Raw genomic sequence first — 20,489 nt, forward strand, 5'->3', positions numbered from 1 at the left:
ATACATGCATTGCAAGTATAATTTATTTATTTTGATATCTATATATTTATCATGATATTTAAAATAATTAATAAACATTAACCTATTTTACAGATATATATAGACTAATATTTTTAAAATATATATTTTAATATATAATTATCATGATATTTAGGAATTAATAAATAGATATTAACAATATTTACCGATAATATCTTCATTACTTTTCTCTCATTTTATAATTTCAGTGACTAATATTATAGCCAATTTATCTGATTTTTACCGAAAATATTGATCAAATACAGATTATGAATAAAATTTATATATAAGTATACTAATATATCAAAATTAATCGGCTTCTTTTGTTTATTCCGTTTGATCCCTTAATATACTGAACCATATTCATATAACGTTGTTTTTTTTAAAATAACATCCTCGGTACTTCCAAATCCAGACTATTTTCTTTATTTCGGTTTGGTTCAGTTTTGAAAGATTCGATTTGACCAGATTGAACACTCTTAAACTATTGGTATTTTGTTAATATTTTATATTTGTGATTTTTATAATCCTTTTAGCACCACATGATTTTTTTTTTCAGTCTCAGTCCCAATATAATATGTGTTAGTTTTAAATACAAAATTTTCTAATTTAGTTATTACTATAAAAAAGATTTTGATACAAAATCTAAATCACATAAATAAAAATATGAAACAAAATAACATAATTAATACATTAATTACCAATATGAATATTGAAGTTTTATAATTTATAATAATTTAAAGTTGTATCTAATTTAGTTATTATTATTTATAAAAATAAATTTTAAAACTAAAAATTATTAGATGTATAGATACATTAATCCGCACAAGATGCGGGACATCAACTAGTAACTACAATATTTCAAAAGCAGCAATGCAAAAAATCATCCGTGAACAATTTGTAGAATCACCAAAAAATTTCATACACAACACACAATCGTTCATAACGACGATTTACCTCAATTTTATCATTGAGATACTGCTGTCAAAATCCATTGCAATTTGTCTTTGCGTATAGAAACAGAGGGTCCTTAGATGGTTAGGAAATATGGCTTTTTTGCAGAATCGACCTACAATTTAAAGTCAACCACAAAACTAACTTCCTTTTGTTGGAAATTAATTTACCCTATTCACCCTACAAGTTCAAATAATTCATGAAAATGCCATTAATTTTTTTTTTTCGAAAATGATATTTCTACTCGCTCACCCTCATCATCTTCAAGTAATTACAAGATTGTCACTGTCATCAATACTCTAACCACCATGAACAACCAATTTGAAGCTCTTAATGCTCCCAAAATCGAGTTACCCTTCTTCTTTTTCCATTCTTATGAACTAAACACAACATATCTTTCACTTTCTCTCCACATTGAGCTTAAGACCCAAAATTTTGATTTTACATTTTTTATGGTTCATAAAGTCATAGAAGCTAACAATTCTGGGTGGGTCACTTTCGTTTGAGATTATGTGTGCTTGGAGAAGCCTTATGTATGCTAAGGAAGTTATCTCACCAATTTAAGGTATGAAATCGATTTTTTTTCCAGATCTGTTCGTCAGACGACTTACATGGGAAGTTGTCTGGCAGTAGACGACTTACCTGGAAGTCGTCTGGTCAACGCAGAGATTATTTTTGCAATTGACTTTGAAATCTGTTTTCTGAGACGACTGAAAGTTAAGTCGTCTGATTTTGTTTGGTTACAAAAAAAATCTCCAAAGAACCTAGACAACTTACATTTCAGTGGTCATAGGTTAGTTTTGCATTTGACTGGATTATTTCAGAAGTTTGACTTTCCCGGACGACTTACATTTCAGTCGGTTGGTGAAAATTGAAATATCAATACTTTATTAACACTATACGACTTACAATTAAATCGTTATAGGTTAGTTTTGCAATTGAAAAAAAAAACTTCAATATTTAATTATACCCAGGCGACTTACAATTCAGTCATCCGCCCGACGACTTACATGTATGTCGTCCATGATTTTATTCCGAGATTCTGGTCAAACCTCGTAAATCTTGGACGACTGAATTGTAAGTCGTCTATATATAATTAAATATTGAAGTTTTTTTTTCAATTGCAAAACTAACCTATGACGACTTAATTGTAAGTCGTCTAGTTTTAAAAAAAAAATATTGATATTTTAATTTTCACGAGACGACTGAAATGTAAGTCGTCCAGGAAAGTCAAACTTCTGAAATAATCCAGTCAAATGCAAAACTAACATATGACGACTGAAATGTAAGTCATCTAGCTTTTTGGAGTTTTTTTTTAACCAAACAAAAGTAGAAGACTTATTTTTCAGTCGTCTCAATAACAGATTTCAAAGTCAATTGCAAAAATAACCTCTGCGTTGACCAGACGTCTTATATTTTAGTCATCTGGAATACTTAGATTGAAGTCGTCCGCGTCGACCTAAATGAACGACTTCTCTGGAAGTCTACTAGATGACCTCCGTGGATGTCGTCTGCGTAAATGTTTAATAAACTTGCACTTTCTCTAACACTATAAATACTTTTTAACATTTTCTTGTTAATTCATGTTTGTTAATGAATATTTGGGCTACTGAATGAAATTTATAACTTAATTGGTGATATTTATGAGGTTACCAACATTCACGTTAATGAAAGTTTCTAACTGATCCGAGAAGACTTCTGTGGAAGTCTTCTCTGCTAGTTTTTAAGTCTTCTACGTTATATTTTGGATAACTTGTATTCTAAGAGTGATAAGAAACTTCAAGATATGTAAAACTCATATTTACAAAATATGTTCTCTCTCTTAATTTTACTAAATTTGACTAAGTTTTTTAACGCAAACTTATAAAAAATATGATTTGCTTTGACTAGTTACTATTGTTTGTTTCCATTTCTTAAGTATTATTGTTATAGACAATAATGATGATTATTGTTATGAGTTGGAAGAAGGGTTAAAATGTTTCTTAAAATGTTGTATCAATATGAAGCTACCAACATTCTTGTTTATTAAGATGAGAAAAAGATCATTGGAGTTTATTATTGCATATGAGAGATTCAAAGATAAGAACGAGGCTATTGAAGTCTATTATTTCATTGATTTGTAAATGTGTAAACACATTGTTAGCACATGTATTACATCTTGGAAAACATTATTACTGATTTTACAAAAAAAATCACAATTAAAAGACTAGACATGCAATTCACAAAACAGACCACAAACAAAACTATTATAGATCATTCATCTACAAAGACAAGCTTGGAGTCCACTTAATATGGAAGAAGACTTTGTCAGAAGACTTTCAGGAAGTCCAGACGACTTCCAAGAAGTCCAGACGACTTTCAGGAAGTCCAGACGACTTTCAGGAAGACCAGACGACTGAAGTGGAAGTAGTCTGGAAGACTTCCTGGAAGTCGTCTAGTACATTATATTTTAGACGACTAACAGGTAAGTCGTCCCAGAAGTCTTCCAGATCTGAAAAACCTGCATATCAAATCCAGATCTGAAAAACCTGCATATCCAAAAACGTTCAAATGGCTTAAAAACAGACAAAATGAGTAGAAGATTAGATAAATCTACATTTATAGAACACACGAAAATACATATCTAAAATTAATAGATCTACCTTTAAATGAGTGGAAGATGAGTACCATCTGATTAAAAACCTGCAAAAAAAATAAGATTCGTAAGAAAGACATGAGATAAAACTGAAAAATTCATATAAAATATGGTGTTTTCAAGTCAAAGAGATTAGAGTGGGTTTGGAGAGTTTTAGTTTGGGAAAAAAGTAAGAACTTTATATAACAAGAAGTTACCAAATGAAGAAAAATCAAACATAAAAACTTACCAAAACGCTCAACTTCCATGAAGTCCAGATTAGACGACTTCCTGGAAGTCCAGACGACTTCCAGGAAGTCGTCTGGAAGACTTCCTCGAAGTCGTCTGGAAGACTTCCTCGAAGTCGTCTGGAAGACTTCCTCAAAGTCGCCTGGAAGACTTTCTCGAAGTCGTCTCGACTTCATGGAAGTCATCTGGACTTCAAATCCAGATCGGAAAAACTTGCATATCCAAGAACGTTCAAATGACTTAAAATAGAGAAAATAAGTGGAAGATTAGATAAATCTACCTTTATAGAACACACAAAAGTACATATCTAAAATTAATAGATCTACCTTTAAATTAGTGGAAGATGAGTACCATCTGATTAAAAACCTGCAAAAGAGATAGATTAGTAAGAAATACATGAGACAAAACTGAAAAATTCATATAAAGTTTGGTGTTTTCAAGTCAAAGAGATTAGAGAGAGGTTGAAGAGTTTTAGAATAATGAACATTACATTTTTGTTGTAGCCATTTGAGAGGAGGAGAGAGAATGTGTAAATTTTTCTTTATATAGGGAGGCAAAAAATCCAATCAGGTTAAATATTTTTGATTCAGACGACTTCCTAGACGACTTACTTCAGATCCATATCTGGTAATCTTCTTCATTTTCATCAGAGAGTTGGTTGATGCAGCATACTAATCCATTGAACGATGCTATCATGTGCATGTTGTGCTCAGCGCTTCTTCCCGGAGGATCAACTGTAGCATGGTGTCGATAGTTGAACTTCCCTGGCTTCAACAAGTACAACTTCATGGCCTTGTCTGCTCTAGGACAAGCTATGTATGAGGGCTTCTTTCTCGACTGAGCTAGCTGTTTTGTAGCAAAATGTTTGTTCCTAATTGAGGCATGCCAGTATCTATTAACCGTTTTGAATGAACGGATAGACCTTACGGACAGTCGAGATAAGATGTCATGAAACACATCTTCGGCACCTTCTACCTTACCCCATGTCTGTGATGTCACTCGCCTTCGATGCTGAGATCGCGTCTCGACCATTTTTTTGTTCGCTTCTTGTTGCTAAGGCTCTGCATGGACAAAAAAAACATCGATTAGCCCATAAAAAAAGGTTTCAGAAACAGATATATTTGCAACATGTGTGTGTATTTATCTGACTGTAAGCAGCACACAACTGCTAACTACTCATACATAAACATAGTTACCCCTTGGTATCCATCAGATAAAGACCAAAAAAAAAGAGCTAACAAACACCAAACACCCATCAGAACCAAGCAAAAGGAAAATGCATCAAAGCCTTCTTTCATATCTATGCATGAGAACTTAAAATGATAATTTCTAACAACTGAAAACTAATACCTAGAGCCTAGAAATATGATCTAAATCAGTGTTCTAAAAAGCGTTCTAGATGGCGTCGCCTAAGCGCTAAGCCTTCTAAAACATAGTTAGCCCTTGGTATCCATCAGATAAAGACCAAAAAAGAGCTAACAAACACCAAACACCCATCAGAACCAAGCAAAAGGGCTTAATAGAGAGGAAAATGCATCAAAGCCTTCTTTCATATCTATGCATAAGGAAAAACTGAAAAAAAAAGACAAAGAGCCTAGAAATATGATCTAAACCACTGTTCTAAAAAGCGATCTAGGCAGCGGTGCTTAGGGGCTAAGCCTTCTAAAACCAATGGCTATTGTTTTCTAAACCGCATAGAAAATTATAATGTCATGATAATAAATAAGTTATTGTTAGATCGAGAAAGGAGAATCATTATACACCTATGCAAAATCAAGAATTTGTTGCAGAAGCAAAATCCGTCACCACAGAATCAAAATAATTGTTTCATCAGCATCTATTACATATCTTCAAAGAATCCGAACCACATATAAATGATCATACCTAATCTTAACCAAAGGAAACAAATCTAACAAATTATCATGTTGCAAAATTCAGATCTGTTAGGATTTCTCGAGCCCATATCCAACCATGCCTAGGCCGATTAGTACGATATTGTCCACTTTGGGCTTAAGAGGTAAGACCGCATGGCTTTGCTATTGGGCTATTTCCCAGAAGATCGCGTACTAACCAGAGTTGGTGGACATCTTTTTATATACTAAATATTATTTGCCTAAACTTCTAATATGAAACTTTATTTGCATTCACAATAAAATCTTAAATACACATAAACATATCGAATACCATAATAGAGTTGCTATATACTCAAAAGTCGTCAAAAACTATAGTTAAGTTGTTACTTTTTCGGATATTGACTTGAGGGAATGATTGAAAGTGTTCAAAAGTATTAAATCCGTCAACCACTTTAATTTAGTTGCTAAATAATTTTGTTTTAAGATTTGACAAGAAGAAATGCTTGCAAGTCTACTTAAGCAAAAAAATAATTTTATTCTCATGGACAATTTGATATTTCAACTGACTGGAATACAGTGTATAACAAAGTACAATCTAATACATGCATTGCAAGTATAATTTATTTATTTTGATATATATATATTTATCATGATATTTAAAATAATTAATAAACATTAACCTATTTTACAGATATATATAGACTAATATTTTTAAAATATATATTTTAATATATAATTATCATGATATTTAGGAATTAATAAATAGATATTAACAATATTTACCGATAATATCCTCATTACTTTTCTCTCATTTTATAATTTTAGTGACTAATATTATAGCCAATTTATCTGATTTTTACCGAAAATATTGATCAAATACAGATTATTATAAAATTTATATATAAGTATACTAATATATCAAAATTAATCGGCTTCTTTTGTTTATTCCGTTTGATCCCTTAATATACTGAACCATATTCATATAACGTTGTTTTTTAAAAATAACATCCTCGGTACTTCCAAATCCAGACTATTTTCTTTACTTTGGTTTGGTTCAGCTTTGAAAGATTCGATTTTACCAGATTGAACACTCTTACACTATTGTTATTTTGTTAATATTTTATATTTGTGATTTTTATAATCCTTTTAGCACCACATGATTTTTTTTTCAGTCCAAATACAATATGTGTTAGTTTCAAATACAAAATTTCCTAATTTAGTTATTACTATAAAAAAGATCTTGATCCAAAATCTAAATTACATAAATAAAAATATGAAACAAAATAACATAATTAATACATTAATTACCAATATGAATATTGAAGTTTTATAATTTATAATAATTTAAAATTTGTATCTAATTTAGTTATTATTATTTATAAAAATAAATTTTAGAACTAAAAATTGTTAGATGTATAGATATATTAATCCGCACAAGATGCATGACATCAACTAGTAACTACAATATTTCAAAAGCAGCAATGCATAAAATCATCCGTGAACAATTTGTAGAATCACCAAAAAATTTCATACACAAAACACAATCGTTCATAACGACGATTTACCTCAATTTTATCATTGAGATACCACTGTCAAGATTACATCCAAAATCCATTGCAATTTGTCTTTGCGTTTAGAAACAGAGGGAGTCCTTAGATGGTTAGGAAAAATGGTTTTTTTGCAGAATTGACCTACAATTTAAAGTCAACCACAAAACAAACCTCCTTTTTTTTTGAAATTGATTTTGCCCTATTCACCCCACAAGTTCAAATAATTCACGAAAATGCAATCAATTTTTTTTTCGAAAATAATATTTCTACTCTCTCACCCTCATCATCTTCAAGTAATTACAAGATTGTCATTGTCATCAATACTCTAACCACCATGAACAACCAATTTGAAGCTCTTAATGCTCCCAAAATCGAGTTACCCTTCTTCTTTTTCCATTCTTATGAACTAAACACAACATATCTTTCACTTTCTCCACATTGAGCTAAAAAAACCCAAGATTTTGATTTTACATTTTTTATGGTTCATAAAGTCATAGAAGCTAACAATTCTGGGTGGGTCACTTTCGTTTGAGATACTGTGTGCTTGGAGAAGCCTTATGTATGCCAAAGAAGTTATCTCACCAATTTTAGGTATGAAATCGAATTTTTTTCCAGATCTGTTCGTCAGATGACTTACATGGGAAGTTGTCTGGCAGTAGACGACTTCCAGGTAAGTCGTCTGGTCAACGCAGAGATTATTTTTGCAATTGACTTTGAAATCTGTTTCCTAAGACGACTGAAAGTTAAGTCGTCTGATTTTGTTTGGTTACAAAAAAATCTCCAAAGAACCTAGACGACTTACATTTCAGTGGTCATAGGTTAGTTTTGCATTTGACTGGATTATTTCAGAATTTTGACTTTCCCGGACGACTTACATTTCAGTCGTTTGGTGAAAATTGAAATATCAATATTTTATTAACACTATACGAATTACAATTAAATCGTTATAGGTTAGTTTTGCAATTGAAAAAAAAACTTCAATACTTAATTATACCCAAACGACTTACAATTCAGTCATCCGCCCGACGACTTACATGTAAGTCGTCCATGATTTTATTCCGAGATTCTGGTCAAACCTCGTAAATCTTGGACGACTTACAAGTAAGTCGTCTGACGGACGACTGAATTGTAAGTTATCTATATATAATTAAATATTGAAGTTTTTTTTTCAATTGCAAAACTAACCAATAACGAATTAATTGTAAGTCGTCTAGTTTTAAAAAAAATATTGATATTTTAATTTTCACGAGACGACTGAAATGTAAGTCGTCTAGGAAAGTCAAACTTCTGAAATAATCCAGTCAAATGCAAAACTAACATATGACGACTGAAATGTAAGCCGTCTATCTTTTTGGAGTTTTTTTTAACCAAACAAAAGTAGACGACTTATTTTTCAGTCGTCTCAAATAACAGATTTCAAAGTCAATTGCAAAAATAACCTCTGCGTTGACCAGACGTCTTATATTTTAGTCATCTGGAATACTTAGATTGAAGTCGTCCGCGTCGACCTAAATGGACGACTTCTCTGGAAGTCTACTAGATGACCTCCGTGGATGTCGTCTGCGTAAATGTTTAATAAACTTGCACTTTCTCTAACACTATAAATACTTTTTAACATTTTCTTGTTAATTCATGTTTGTTAATGAATATTTGGGCTACTGAATGAAATTTATAACTTAATTGGTGATATTTATGAGGTTACCAACATTCACGTTAATTAAAGTTTCTAACTGATCCGAGAAGACTTCCGTCGAAGTCTTCTCCGCTAGTTTTTAAGTCTTCTACGTTAGTTTTTGGATAACTTGTATTCTAAGAGTGATAAGAAACTTCAAGATATGTAAAACTGATATTTACAAAATATGTTCTCTCCCTTAATTTTACTAAATTTGACTAAGTTTTTTAACGCAAACTTATAAAAAATATGATATGCTTTGACTAGTTACTATTGTTTGTTTCCATTTCTTAAGTATTATTGTTATAGACAATAATGATGATTATTGTTATGAGTTGGAAGAAGGGTTAAAATGTTTCTTAAAATGTTGTATCAATATGAAGCTACCAACATTCTTGTTTATTAAGATGAGAAAAAGACCATTGGAGTTTATTGTTGCATATGAGAGATCCAAAGATAAGAAAGAGGCTATTGAAGTCTATTATTTCATTGATTTGTAAATGTGTAAACACATTGTTAGCACATGTATTACATCTTGGAAAACATTATTATTGATTTTACAAAAAATTCACAATTAAAAGACAAGACATGCAATTCACAAAACAGACCACAAACAAAACTATTATAGATCATTCCTTTACAAAGACAAGCTTGGACTCCACTTAATATGGAAGAAGACTTTGTCAGAAGACTTTCAGGAAGTCCAGACGACTTCCAATAAGTCCAGACGACTTTCAAGAAGTCGAGACGACTTTCAGGAAGTCCAGACGACTTTCAGGAAGTCCAGACGACTGAAGTGGAAGTAGTCTGGAAGACTTCCTGGAAGTCGTGAAGTGCATTATATTTTAGACGACTAACAGGTAAGTCGTCCCAGAAGTCTTCCAGATCTGAAAAACCTGAATATCAAATCCAGATCTGAAAAACCTGCATATCCAAAAACGTTCAAATGACTTTAAAACAGAAAAAATGAGTGGAAGATTAGATAAATCTACATTTATAGAACACACGAAAATACATATCTAAAATTAATAGATCTACCTTTAAATGAATGGAAGATGAGTACCATCTGATTAAAAACCTGCAAAAAAGATAAGATTAGTAAGAAAGACATGAGACAAAACTGAAAAATTCATATAAAATTTGGTGTTTTTAAGTCAAAGAGATTAGAGTGGGTTTGGAGAGTTTTAGTTTGGGAAAAAAGTAAGAACTTTATATAACAAGAAGTTACCAAATGAAGAAAAATCAAACATAAAAACTTACCAAAACGCTCAGATCTATTATGAAAGGTAGACTTCGTCAGAATACTTCCATGAAGTCCAGATTAGACGACTTCCTGGAAGTCCAGACGACTTCCTGGAAGTTCAGACGAAGTCCAGACGACTTCCTGGAAGTCCAGACGACTTCCTGGAAGTCGTCTGGAAGACTTCCTCGAAGTCGTCTGGAAGACTTCCTCGAAGTCGTCTGGAAGACTTCCTCGAAGTCGTCTGGACTTCATGGAAGTCATCTGGAGGTCAAATCCAGATCTAAAAAACCTGCATATCCAAAAACGTTCAAATGACTTAAAATAGAGAAAATGAGTGGAAGATTAGATAAATCTACCTTTATAGAACACACAAAAGTACAAGTCAAAGAGATTAGAGAGAGGTTGAAGAGTTTTAGAATGATGAACATTACATTTTTGTTGCAGCCATTTGAGAGGAGGAGAGAGAATGTGTAAATTTTTCTTTATATAGGGAGACAAAAAAATCCAATCAGGTTAAATATTTTTGATTCAGACGACTTACTTGTAAGTCGTCCAGGAGAGTTTAATATTTTTAGCGGGAAATTAAAATATTTTTAGCGGAAAACTAAAATAGAAGACTTTCCAGACGACTTTCCAGACGACTTACTTGTAAGTCGTCTGGTTTAAATTATTTAAGCGGGAAAATAATTTTTTTTTAAATTTTAGGCAGAAATATTTGGACGAATTACATGTAAGTCGTCTGTTTTAATTTTTTCACCAGACGACTGAAATGTAAGTCGTCTAGACCCTAAACATAACTTCTAAACTTAATTGACTAACTAAACACTTCATAAAATCAAATTAAATTTCAAAAGTGTTTACTATACACAAAAATAAACACGTATAGGTAAAAAAATAATTTTTCAAAAAAACATTCAAGCTTTCCAAAATCTAACCCTAAGTATACATACAATACTACAATATATGTTGCCAAACCCTAGACAAAAAAATACCATGATTCACTACCTACACTCATCTATGCTGAAAACAATTCAATTTTGTTATATTTTAATTTATATCACTTAAAATTGTTTATAAATACATGATTTTAATTTTTCGCTTCTCAAAATATTTTATTTTAAATTATAAATTATTTTTAAGATCAGCTACCAGAAGACTTATTTTGAAGTTGTCCAGACGACTTCCAACATCTTAGACGACTCAGACGACTTATTAGGGCTATATTCATAAAAATAGCTTTTGTTTTTTTGTTTGGTCACAAAGGGCTGAACTCTAATTTCACAAGGCTTTTAGGTTAGTTTTGCATTTGATTCAAGTTTGGATATAGGTTTAGGGTTAAAATCAAGTTGTGGGTTAGTTTTGGCAAATTCCCCTAAGAAATATATATATATATATATATATATATATATATATATACTTTTTTTTTTTGAAAAAATGGTTAGGAAAGATTCGGTGAAATTTGTAGTGTAAAGTAAGGATTTTATTTATTGTTTCAACTTTCAAGACACATTGAGAAATTGTCATAGATTTAGCAGATAGTCTTGGGAGTATCTCATGATTAGAGAGTGATGGAATTGTAGTTATGAAAAATTATGAGTTAGGTCGGCAGTCCTCCATATTGTTCATGTGGATGATTTTTGCATTTTTGCTTTCAAAATATATTTTTTTTGTTAGTGTTAAGTACTACACTGAAAAGATATTTACCATTATCCATTTGATTTTTTTCCTAAACTTCAAAATATTTTTTTCTGAAATGTAGAAAAAATATTTATATAATGGGAAAAGGTTAAAAATCTTCAATTATAAAATTTCCGACCAAAAATTCAGCTTTTTTACTAGTAGTTTTTTTTTCTTCCAAACATGATCGATGAGACTGTAATAATTTATTTATATCATGGCTGACCAACCCATTTTTAGTGTCCATGCTGTCAATGAAAATTTTGAAAGGCCTTCACTTCCCATCTGAAAGGCCTCAAAGAAGAGGTTCCTCCTGCCGGCAGAGAATCATAATAAACTCTTGCATAGCCAAACGATTCTAAGTGCCTCAATTGATTACAATGAAAGCAGGAACCGGCATGATAAGCTCCTTTGTTCCAGATAGTTACTGGATGTGTTTGTAAAGAGACACTCTTTCTTATATTCTTAAAAATGTTTCTGATAAATATTTTTGTCAAACTATTATAAGTATTTATTTAAATAAAATTGTTTACCTATTAAAAATAGAAGAATGGACTTGGGACGGTCGCAAAAGTTTTCCTGTGTAAGCCGGGCCCTGGACAAATTACAAACGCTTCCCTTTTTATATAAATGAAAACCTTGGTTCGGAAACACAGCTTATTACTGTTGATAAAGGTTTACAAACCGAAACAAACGATAAAACACAAAGTTCAAAACCAAAAGTTTAGGACATGATGCAAACCAGAAACGTTAAACGAAATGAGAAGTTTTAGAACTGAAAAATAAAAACAGAATATCCAGTGAGAAACACAGCCTCTGCAAGATAAATCAAGCACCACCACGCAAAGACTTTGTCCATCACCACCAGCAAGCCAGAAATGATAAATACTCTTCTTCACCTTCCTTCTAGCCTCACCCCACCATTGCCTGGCTCAATAAAACAACATATCACATTGTATTAGAGAGCAATGAAGAAGGAAACATACTATCGTACATACATGTATATATAGACTATTTACAGACAAAGAGAGCTTACATGGAAGAAGGCTTTCGGTGAAGGGGAACATAGCAGGACTCGTAAATTGAGTAGGAGGCCCGCCCCTTTCTTCCCACTTTCTAGTATTCACATGATAAGTCCACCATTGCCACTCAGTCACACACAGGATCTCCTTCTCTGATGACGTCAGGAATAATACAGTTTCAGAAAAGTTCATGAATGGCAAATAATCTTCGATTACAAGTACCCAACTAGCTTCTTTCCACTCCCATATGTCAAAGTAATCCACATGTAGAACTACAAGTGACAGAGATCCTCCCAGGTTTATCAGATACGTCGTAACTGTTATCCTGTCTTCGTAACGCAGGTCTGGTGAATAGTAAGGCAGCTCCATAACTCCGAATCTCTCTTCCATATCCACGTAGAGGATTATACCAGGATCTTCCAAAGAAACAAGCCAGTAGATTTTTCCTCCTACAAAGACATGACTGGATCTGTGTGGGGTAAGAAAAACATACATTGGAAGATGAGGCACAGCGCCGATGATCCTCCACGCACCAGTGCTAGAAGAATACACCTCACACTCTATGTGCAAACCTGCTCCATTCTCACCATCAGAGACTATGCGGAAAATTTTGTACTCGCTCATGTCAGGACCATATGCAACTCCGATGCTTGGTTCAGTCCAAAACGATGGTCTGCCCTGAGGAAGAAGCAGAGTCTGTTCAGTAGAAGGATTGCAGATCCATATCTGGAAATCTTCTTCATTTTCATCAGAGAGTTGGTTGATGCAGCATACTAATCCATTGAACGATGCTATCATGAGCATGTGGTGCTCAGCGTTTCTTCCCGGAGGATCAACTGTAGCGTGGTGTCGAAAGTTGAACTCCCCTGGCTTCAACAAATACAGCTCCATAGCGTTGTTTACTCTAGGACAAGCTATGTATGAGGGCTTCTTTCTCGATTGAGCGAGATGTATCGTAGCAAAATGTTTGTCCCTAACTGAGTCACGCCAGTATCTGTTAACCGTTTTCACTGAACGGATAGACCTTACTGAGAGTCGAGATAAGATGTCACGAAAGACATCTTGTTTAGATTCTACGTCATCCCATGTCAGTGATGTCACTCGCCTGCGTTGCTGAGCTCGCGTCTCGACCATTTTTTTGTTTGTTTCTTGTTGCTAAGGCTCTGCATCGACAAAAAACAAATTGGTTAGCCCATAAAAAAGTTTCAGAAACAGATATATTTGCAGCATGTATGTGTATTTATCTGACTGTAAGCAGCACACAACTGCTAACTACTCGAACAAAAACATAGCCACCTCTTGGTATCCATCAGATAAAGACCAAAAAGACAGCTAACAAACACCAATCAGAACCAAGCAAAAGGGTTTAGCAGAAGGGAAAATGCATCAAACCCTTCTTTCATATCTATGCATGATAATTTCTAACAACTGAAAACTAATCCCTAGAGCCTAGAAATATGATCTAAATCAGTGTTCTAAAAAGCGTTCGAGATGGCGTCGCCTAAGCGCTAAGCCTTCATAAACATAGTTACCCCTTGGTATCCATCAGATAAAGACCAAAAAAAAGAGCTAACAAACACCAAACACCCATCAGAACCAAGCAAAAGGGCTTAATAGAGAGGAAAATGCATCAAAGCCTTCTTTCATATCTATGCATAAGGAAAAACTGAAAAAAAAAGACAAAGAGCCAAGAAATATGATCTAAACCAGTGTTCTAAAAAGCGATCTAGGCAGCGGTGCTTAGGGGCTAAGCCTTCTAAAACCAATGGCTATTGTTTTCTAAACCGCATAGAAAATTATAATGTCATGATAATAATTAAGTTATTGTTAGATCGAGAAAGAAGAATCATTATACACCAACGCAAAATCAAGAATTTGTTGCAGAAGCAAAATCCGTCGCCCCGGAATCAAAATAATTGTTTCATCGCCGTTTTTTACATATCTTTAAAGAATCAGAACCACATATAAATGATCATACCTAATCCTAACCAAAGGAAACAAATCTAACAAATTATCATGTTGCAAAATTCAGATCTGTTGGGTTTTCTCGAGCCCATATCAGCCCATTAGTACGATATTGTCCACTTTGGGCTTAAGAGGTAAGACCGCATAGCTTTGTTATTGGGCTCTTTCCCAAAAATCTCGTATTAATCAGCGTTGGTGGACATCGATTTATATACTAAACATTATTTTTCTAACTTTTAATAGGAGACTTTGTTTGCATTCACAACAAGATCTTAGATACACATATAAACATATTGAATACCATAATAGAGTTGCTATATACTTGAAAGCCGTCGAAAACTATAGTTAACTTGTTATTTTTTCGGATATAGACTAGAGAGATTGATTGAAAGTGTTCAAAAGTATTAATTCCGTCGACGGCTTTAATTTAGTTGCTAAATAATTTTGTTTTAAGATATGACTAGAGGAAAATGAGTGCAAGTTTATTTAAGCAAGAATAATTTTATTCTCATGGACATTTTGATATTTCAACTTACTGGAATACAGTGTATAACAGAGTACAATCTAATACATGCATTGATTTAGAATGGAACCCTCCCACAAAAAAATTAGAGTGTCAAATGGGCATTCATATCTATCCACCTTTTGGCCATGAGTTCCTAATAACTTGCTTACATGTTATATACATGCAGAGAAAATGAGATATGTATATATTCTGCCATTTTCCAAAATATAGATTTCAGAAAATGCAGACTCTAGGAATAGCAACAATGACTGGTAAAATGCTCATCTTAATAAGAAAAAATGGCGAGAAAAAAGCTCAAAAAATTTTATTTGTTGCCTAGTTAGATGTCTAATTAATGGGTCCATTTTGCACAAAAAAAACAATTATTTAAATTCAGAAAGGATAGTTTTTCAGAAATTTAAGAGAAAAAGTCGCATTTGATTTCATATAGAGCAGCAAGTCCCATTCCAAATCCATGCAGAACAGATGAGAATCATTCTATCTTAGGCATATAGAAGTAGTCCTCAAGCAGAATACAATTCTTTCTAGTGCACACTAATCAATTAATGTGTATGATGATGTTAACGGATACATATTTGTTACTTTCCTGATTGTCAAATCAATGTATATGAACACAGTAGAAACTAACCTTGTGAAGTGTGTTCTACTTCGGAGACAAGACAAAGCTTATTACTATTGATAAAGTCATAAAGGCTTTACACCAAAAACAAACGTCACAAATAAGTCTTTACACCAACAAACGGAAAACACACAAAGTTCAAAACCAAAAGATTAGGACATGATGCAAACCAGAAAGCTTAAACGAAATGGAAAGTTTTAGAACAGAAAAATAAAAACAGAGTATCCAGTGAGAAACACACAGCCTCTTGCAACATAAATCAAGCACCACCACGCAAAGACTTTGTCCATCACCACCAGCAAGCCAGAGATAATAAATACTCATCTTCACTTTCCTGCTAGCCTCACCCCACCATTGCCTGGCTCAATAAAACAACATATCACATTGTATTAGAGAGCAATGAAAAAGGAGACATATTATATCATACATACATGTATGTGTCTATATAGACTATTTACAAACATAGAGCTTACATGGAAGAAGGCTTTCCGTGAAGGGGAAGATAGCAGGATTCGTAAATCGAGTAGGAGGCCTGCCCCTTTTTTTCCACTTTCTAGTATCCAAATGATAAGTCCACAAGCGCGACTCAGTCACAAACAGGATCTCCTTCTCTAACGAGGTCATGAATAATACAATATCACAAAAGTTCATGGATGGCAAATAATCTTCGATTACAAGTACCCAACTAGCTTCTTTCCACTCCCATACGTCAAAGTAATCCACATGTAGAACTACAAGTGACAGAGATCCTCCCAGGTTTATCAGATACGTCGTAACTGTTATCCTGTCTTCGTCACGCAGGTCTGTTGAATAGTAAGGCAGCTTCATAACTTCGAAGTTCTCCTCCATATCCACAGAGAGCATTATACCTGCAGGATCTTTCAGAGAAACCAGCCAGTAGATCTTCCCTCCTGCAAAGACATGAGCGGATCTGTGTGGACGGAAGTAAACATACATTGGAAGATGAAGCACAGGGCCGATGCCCCTCCACGCACCACTGCTAGATGAGTACACCTCACATTCGTAGAGATAATCCCCTTTTCCAGCGTTTCTCCTGCCCACACAGAATATGCGGAAAATTTTGTAGTCGCTAATGTCAGGACCATATGCAACTCCAATACTTGGTTCAGTCCAAACAGATGGTCTGCCTTGAGGAAGAAGCAGAGTCTCTTCAGTAGAGGGATTGCAAATCCATATCTGATGATCTCCATTTTCATCAGAGAGTTGGTTGATGCAGCATACTAATCCATTGAACGATGCTATCATGTGCATGTTGTGATCAGCGCTTCTTCCCGGAGGATCAACTGTAGCATGGTGTCGATAGTTGAACTTCCCTGGCTTCAACAAGTACAACTTCATAGCCTTGTCTGCTCTAGGACAGGCTATGTATGAGGGCTTCTTTCTCGACTGAGCTAGCTGTTTTGTAGCAAAATGTTTGTTGCTAATTGAGGCATGCCAGTATCTGTTAACCGTTTTGAATGAACGGATAGACCTTACTGACAGTCGAGATAAGATGTCATGAAACACATCTTCAGCACCTTCTACCTTACCCCATGTCTGTGATGTCACTCGCCTTCGATGCTGAGCTCGCGTCTGGACCATTTTTTTTGTTTGCTTCTTGTTGCTAAGGCTCTGCATGGACAAAAAAACGTCGATTAGCCCATAAAGAAGGTTTCAGAAACAAATGTATTTGCAACATGTATGTGTATTTATCTGACTGTGAGCAGCACACAACTGGTAACTACTCATACATAAGCATAGTTACCCCCTTGGTATCCATCAGATAAAGACCAAAAAGACACCTAACAAACACCAATCATAACCAAGCAAAAGGAAAATGCATCAAAGCCTTCTTTCATATCTATGCATGAGAACTTAAAATGATAATTTCTAACAACTGAAAACTAATCCCTAGAGCCTAGAAATATGATCTAAATCAGTGTTCTAAAAAGCGTTCTAGATGGCGTCGCCTAAGCGCTAAGCCTTCTAAAACATAGTTACCCCTTGGTATCCATCAGATAAAGACCAAAAAAGAGCTAACAAACACCAAACAACCATCAGAACCAAGCAAAAGGGCTTCATAGAGAGGAAAATGCATCAAAGCCTTTTTTCATATCTATGCATAAGGAAAAACTGAAAAAAAAACAAAGAGCCTAGAAATATGATCTAAACCAATGTTCTAAAAAGCGATCTAGGCGGCGCCGCCTAGGGGCTAAGCCTTCTAAAACCAATGGCTTTTATTTTCTAAACCGTATAGAAAATTATCATATCATGATAATAAATAAGTTATTGTTAGATCGAGAAAGGAGAATCATTATACACCTACACAAAATCAAGAATTTGTTGCAGAAGCAAAATGCAAAATCCGTCACCACGGAATCAAAATAATTGTTTCATCAGCGTCTGTTACATATCTTCAAAGGATCAGAACCACATATAAATGATCATACCTAATCCTAACCAAAGGAAACAAATCTAACAAGTTATATTGTTGCAAAACTCAGATCTCTTGGGATTTCTCGAGCCCATATCCAATCTTACCTAGGCCAATTAGTACGATATTGTCCACTTTGGGCTTAAGAGGTAAGACCGCATGGTTTTGCTATTGGGCCCTTTACCAAAAGATCTCGTACTATCAAAGTTGGTGGACATCATTTTATATACTAAACATTATTTGCGTAAACTTTTAATATGAGACTTTGTTTGCATTCACAACAAGATCATAGATATACATATAAACATATTGAATACCATAATAGAGTTGCTATGTACTCGAAAACTATAGTTAACATGTTACTTTTTCGGATATTTACACGAGGGAATGATTGATGATTGAAAGTGTTCAAAAGTATTAACTCCGTCAACGGCTTTAGTTTAGTTGCTAAATAATTTTGTTTTAAGATTTGACCAGAGGAAATGCTTGCAAGTCTATTTAAGCAAGAAGAACTTTATTCATATGGACAATTTGATATTTCAATTAACTGGAATATAGTGTATAAACAGAGTACAATCTAATATACTGTGAAAACCTTTCCGGGCAAAAAGATCAATTATTTCAAATTCAGAAAGGAGAGTTTTTAGAAAATTTTAGAGTCACTTTGATCTCATATAGAGCAGCAAGTCCCACCCCCACACGCATGCAGAACAACAGATGAGAATCATTCTATCTTGAGCATAGAAATAGTCATTTTATCTAAAACAGAGGTTTAGTGTAATTGGCAGAAAGAAGAAACATATGAAATAAAAGGAAAAACCAAAAGCATTGTTGATGATGTCCCAATGCCTAATCAATGCACAGTAGAAACCAACTAACCATGTGAGGTGTGTTCTGCTTCAGCAACAATCAACAAGCTCATAATCTTCTTCCAGCCGTGACCCTCCTTCATCGAAGCTTTCCTCCCCTTTTGAAAACGAAAATTCACAATTTTAATACTTTAGCAACAAATCCATTATTAAATATTCCCTCGTGATCACATCAAATCAATAATTCAATTCTATCGGGTTTCCGTTTCGTCATCAACCGCTAAACCTCTCTCTGTAACGGATTCAGAATCAGAAAACGGCAAAGAAACACCATCGCTTACCTCTTAAAAAGACGAGATAACGGCGAAAGATTAATGTGGAACGAAGTGAGAGAGCGTCCGAAAACGGAAACAAATTCTTCATGACGGCAAAAGAATCTATTTTTGTTTTTCTTTTCCGTGAAAATCGAGATGCTGAAGAAACACGTGTTTGCTAAGAGAGGAAAAGGAATCAATTCGTGTTGCTGATTCTCAGATTAGAGTGGCGACTAGTGTTCTATTTAGCTTTTGATCCCTAGAAAGTGTTGAAACTAATTTTACCAAAAAAAAAGTGTTGAAACTAATTGGGATTTGCGAATCCGGATATATTCCCTTTTATACAGGTGAGCTCGAGGCAGTTCGGTTTCGAGTCGGATAATTTAAACTTAAAAGAACTTTTTGAATCTTGGCGCTTCTTTTTATGATGAGGTCGGATATTTTTATCCGAAATATTTATTTTATTTATCATTTGATGGGTTTTTATCAAGTTATCCAAAATATTTATTTAAACTTAAATTTATTTAAAAACTAATAATTTCATTGTTTCAAATTACTTGTTCTTTTAGATTTCGATACATAGATCAAAAAAATATTTAATTTTGTATATTTACTAGATAAAAGTATCAATACCAATAAACCTAACCACATTTCAATCAATTAAAAAATAAATTAAAATATAAAATTAAAAAATTTTACATTAAAATTATAAAATGACATTTATTTTAAAATAAATATTTTACTCTACAATAACAAGTAATCTAAAATGGAAAGGGTACATATTAAATAATTAATAAAATGTATATATTAGACCGATTTTAAAATATTCATAAATGTGGTCAATAACATAGGTAGATGTTGAAAAAATAGTATATGACGGAATACTAAAAATAAAAAATAATATTTTATATTTAAATCATTTTACATTAAATATTTATTTATTTATATTTGGAATATTTGTTTCGGATAC

At 33.3% G+C, this 20,489-nt stretch overlaps 2 protein-coding genes across 4 annotated transcripts; both read right to left on the reverse strand.

Moving 5' to 3' along the window:
* Window positions 1-12,436: 12,436 nt before the first annotated feature.
* On the reverse strand, window positions 12,437-14,920 carry LOC125574835 (putative F-box protein At3g23260). The gene is made up of 3 exons (XM_013797147.3): window positions 14,708-14,920; window positions 12,867-14,015; window positions 12,437-12,757 (listed from the first exon to the last, which is right to left on the reverse strand). Exons 2-3 carry the CDS (start codon window positions 13,984-13,986, stop codon window positions 12,726-12,728), a joined length of 1,152 nt encoding a protein of 383 aa, XP_013652601.2. The 5' UTR covers window positions 13,987-14,015; window positions 14,708-14,920; the 3' UTR covers window positions 12,437-12,725.
* Window positions 14,921-15,996: 1,076 nt separating this feature from the next.
* LOC106357484 (F-box protein At5g07610) lies at window positions 15,997-19,810 on the reverse strand. Of its 3 annotated transcripts, XM_013797145.3 has the most exons (4): window positions 19,547-19,810; window positions 19,276-19,363; window positions 16,436-17,594; window positions 15,997-16,320 (listed from the first exon to the last, which is right to left on the reverse strand). In XM_013797145.3, exons 2-4 carry the CDS (start codon window positions 19,276-19,278, stop codon window positions 16,289-16,291), a joined length of 1,194 nt encoding a protein of 397 aa, XP_013652599.2. In that variant the 5' UTR covers window positions 19,279-19,363; window positions 19,547-19,810; the 3' UTR covers window positions 15,997-16,288. The 3 variants fall into 3 exon arrangements, with proteins under 3 accessions (XP_013652599.2, XP_022549497.2, XP_022549498.2); XM_022693776.2 differs by lacking the exons at window positions 19,276-19,363; window positions 19,547-19,810 and adding an exon at window positions 18,289-19,266; XM_022693777.2 differs by lacking the exons at window positions 19,276-19,363; window positions 19,547-19,810 and adding an exon at window positions 18,285-19,266.
* Between the last annotated feature and the right edge of the window lie 679 nt (window positions 19,811-20,489).

The sequence above is a fragment of the Brassica napus genome, unplaced genomic scaffold (genome assembly GCF_020379485.1).
Source record: "Brassica napus cultivar Da-Ae unplaced genomic scaffold, Da-Ae ScsIHWf_1320;HRSCAF=1886, whole genome shotgun sequence".
Taxonomy (NCBI): Eukaryota; Viridiplantae; Streptophyta; class Magnoliopsida; order Brassicales; family Brassicaceae; genus Brassica; species Brassica napus.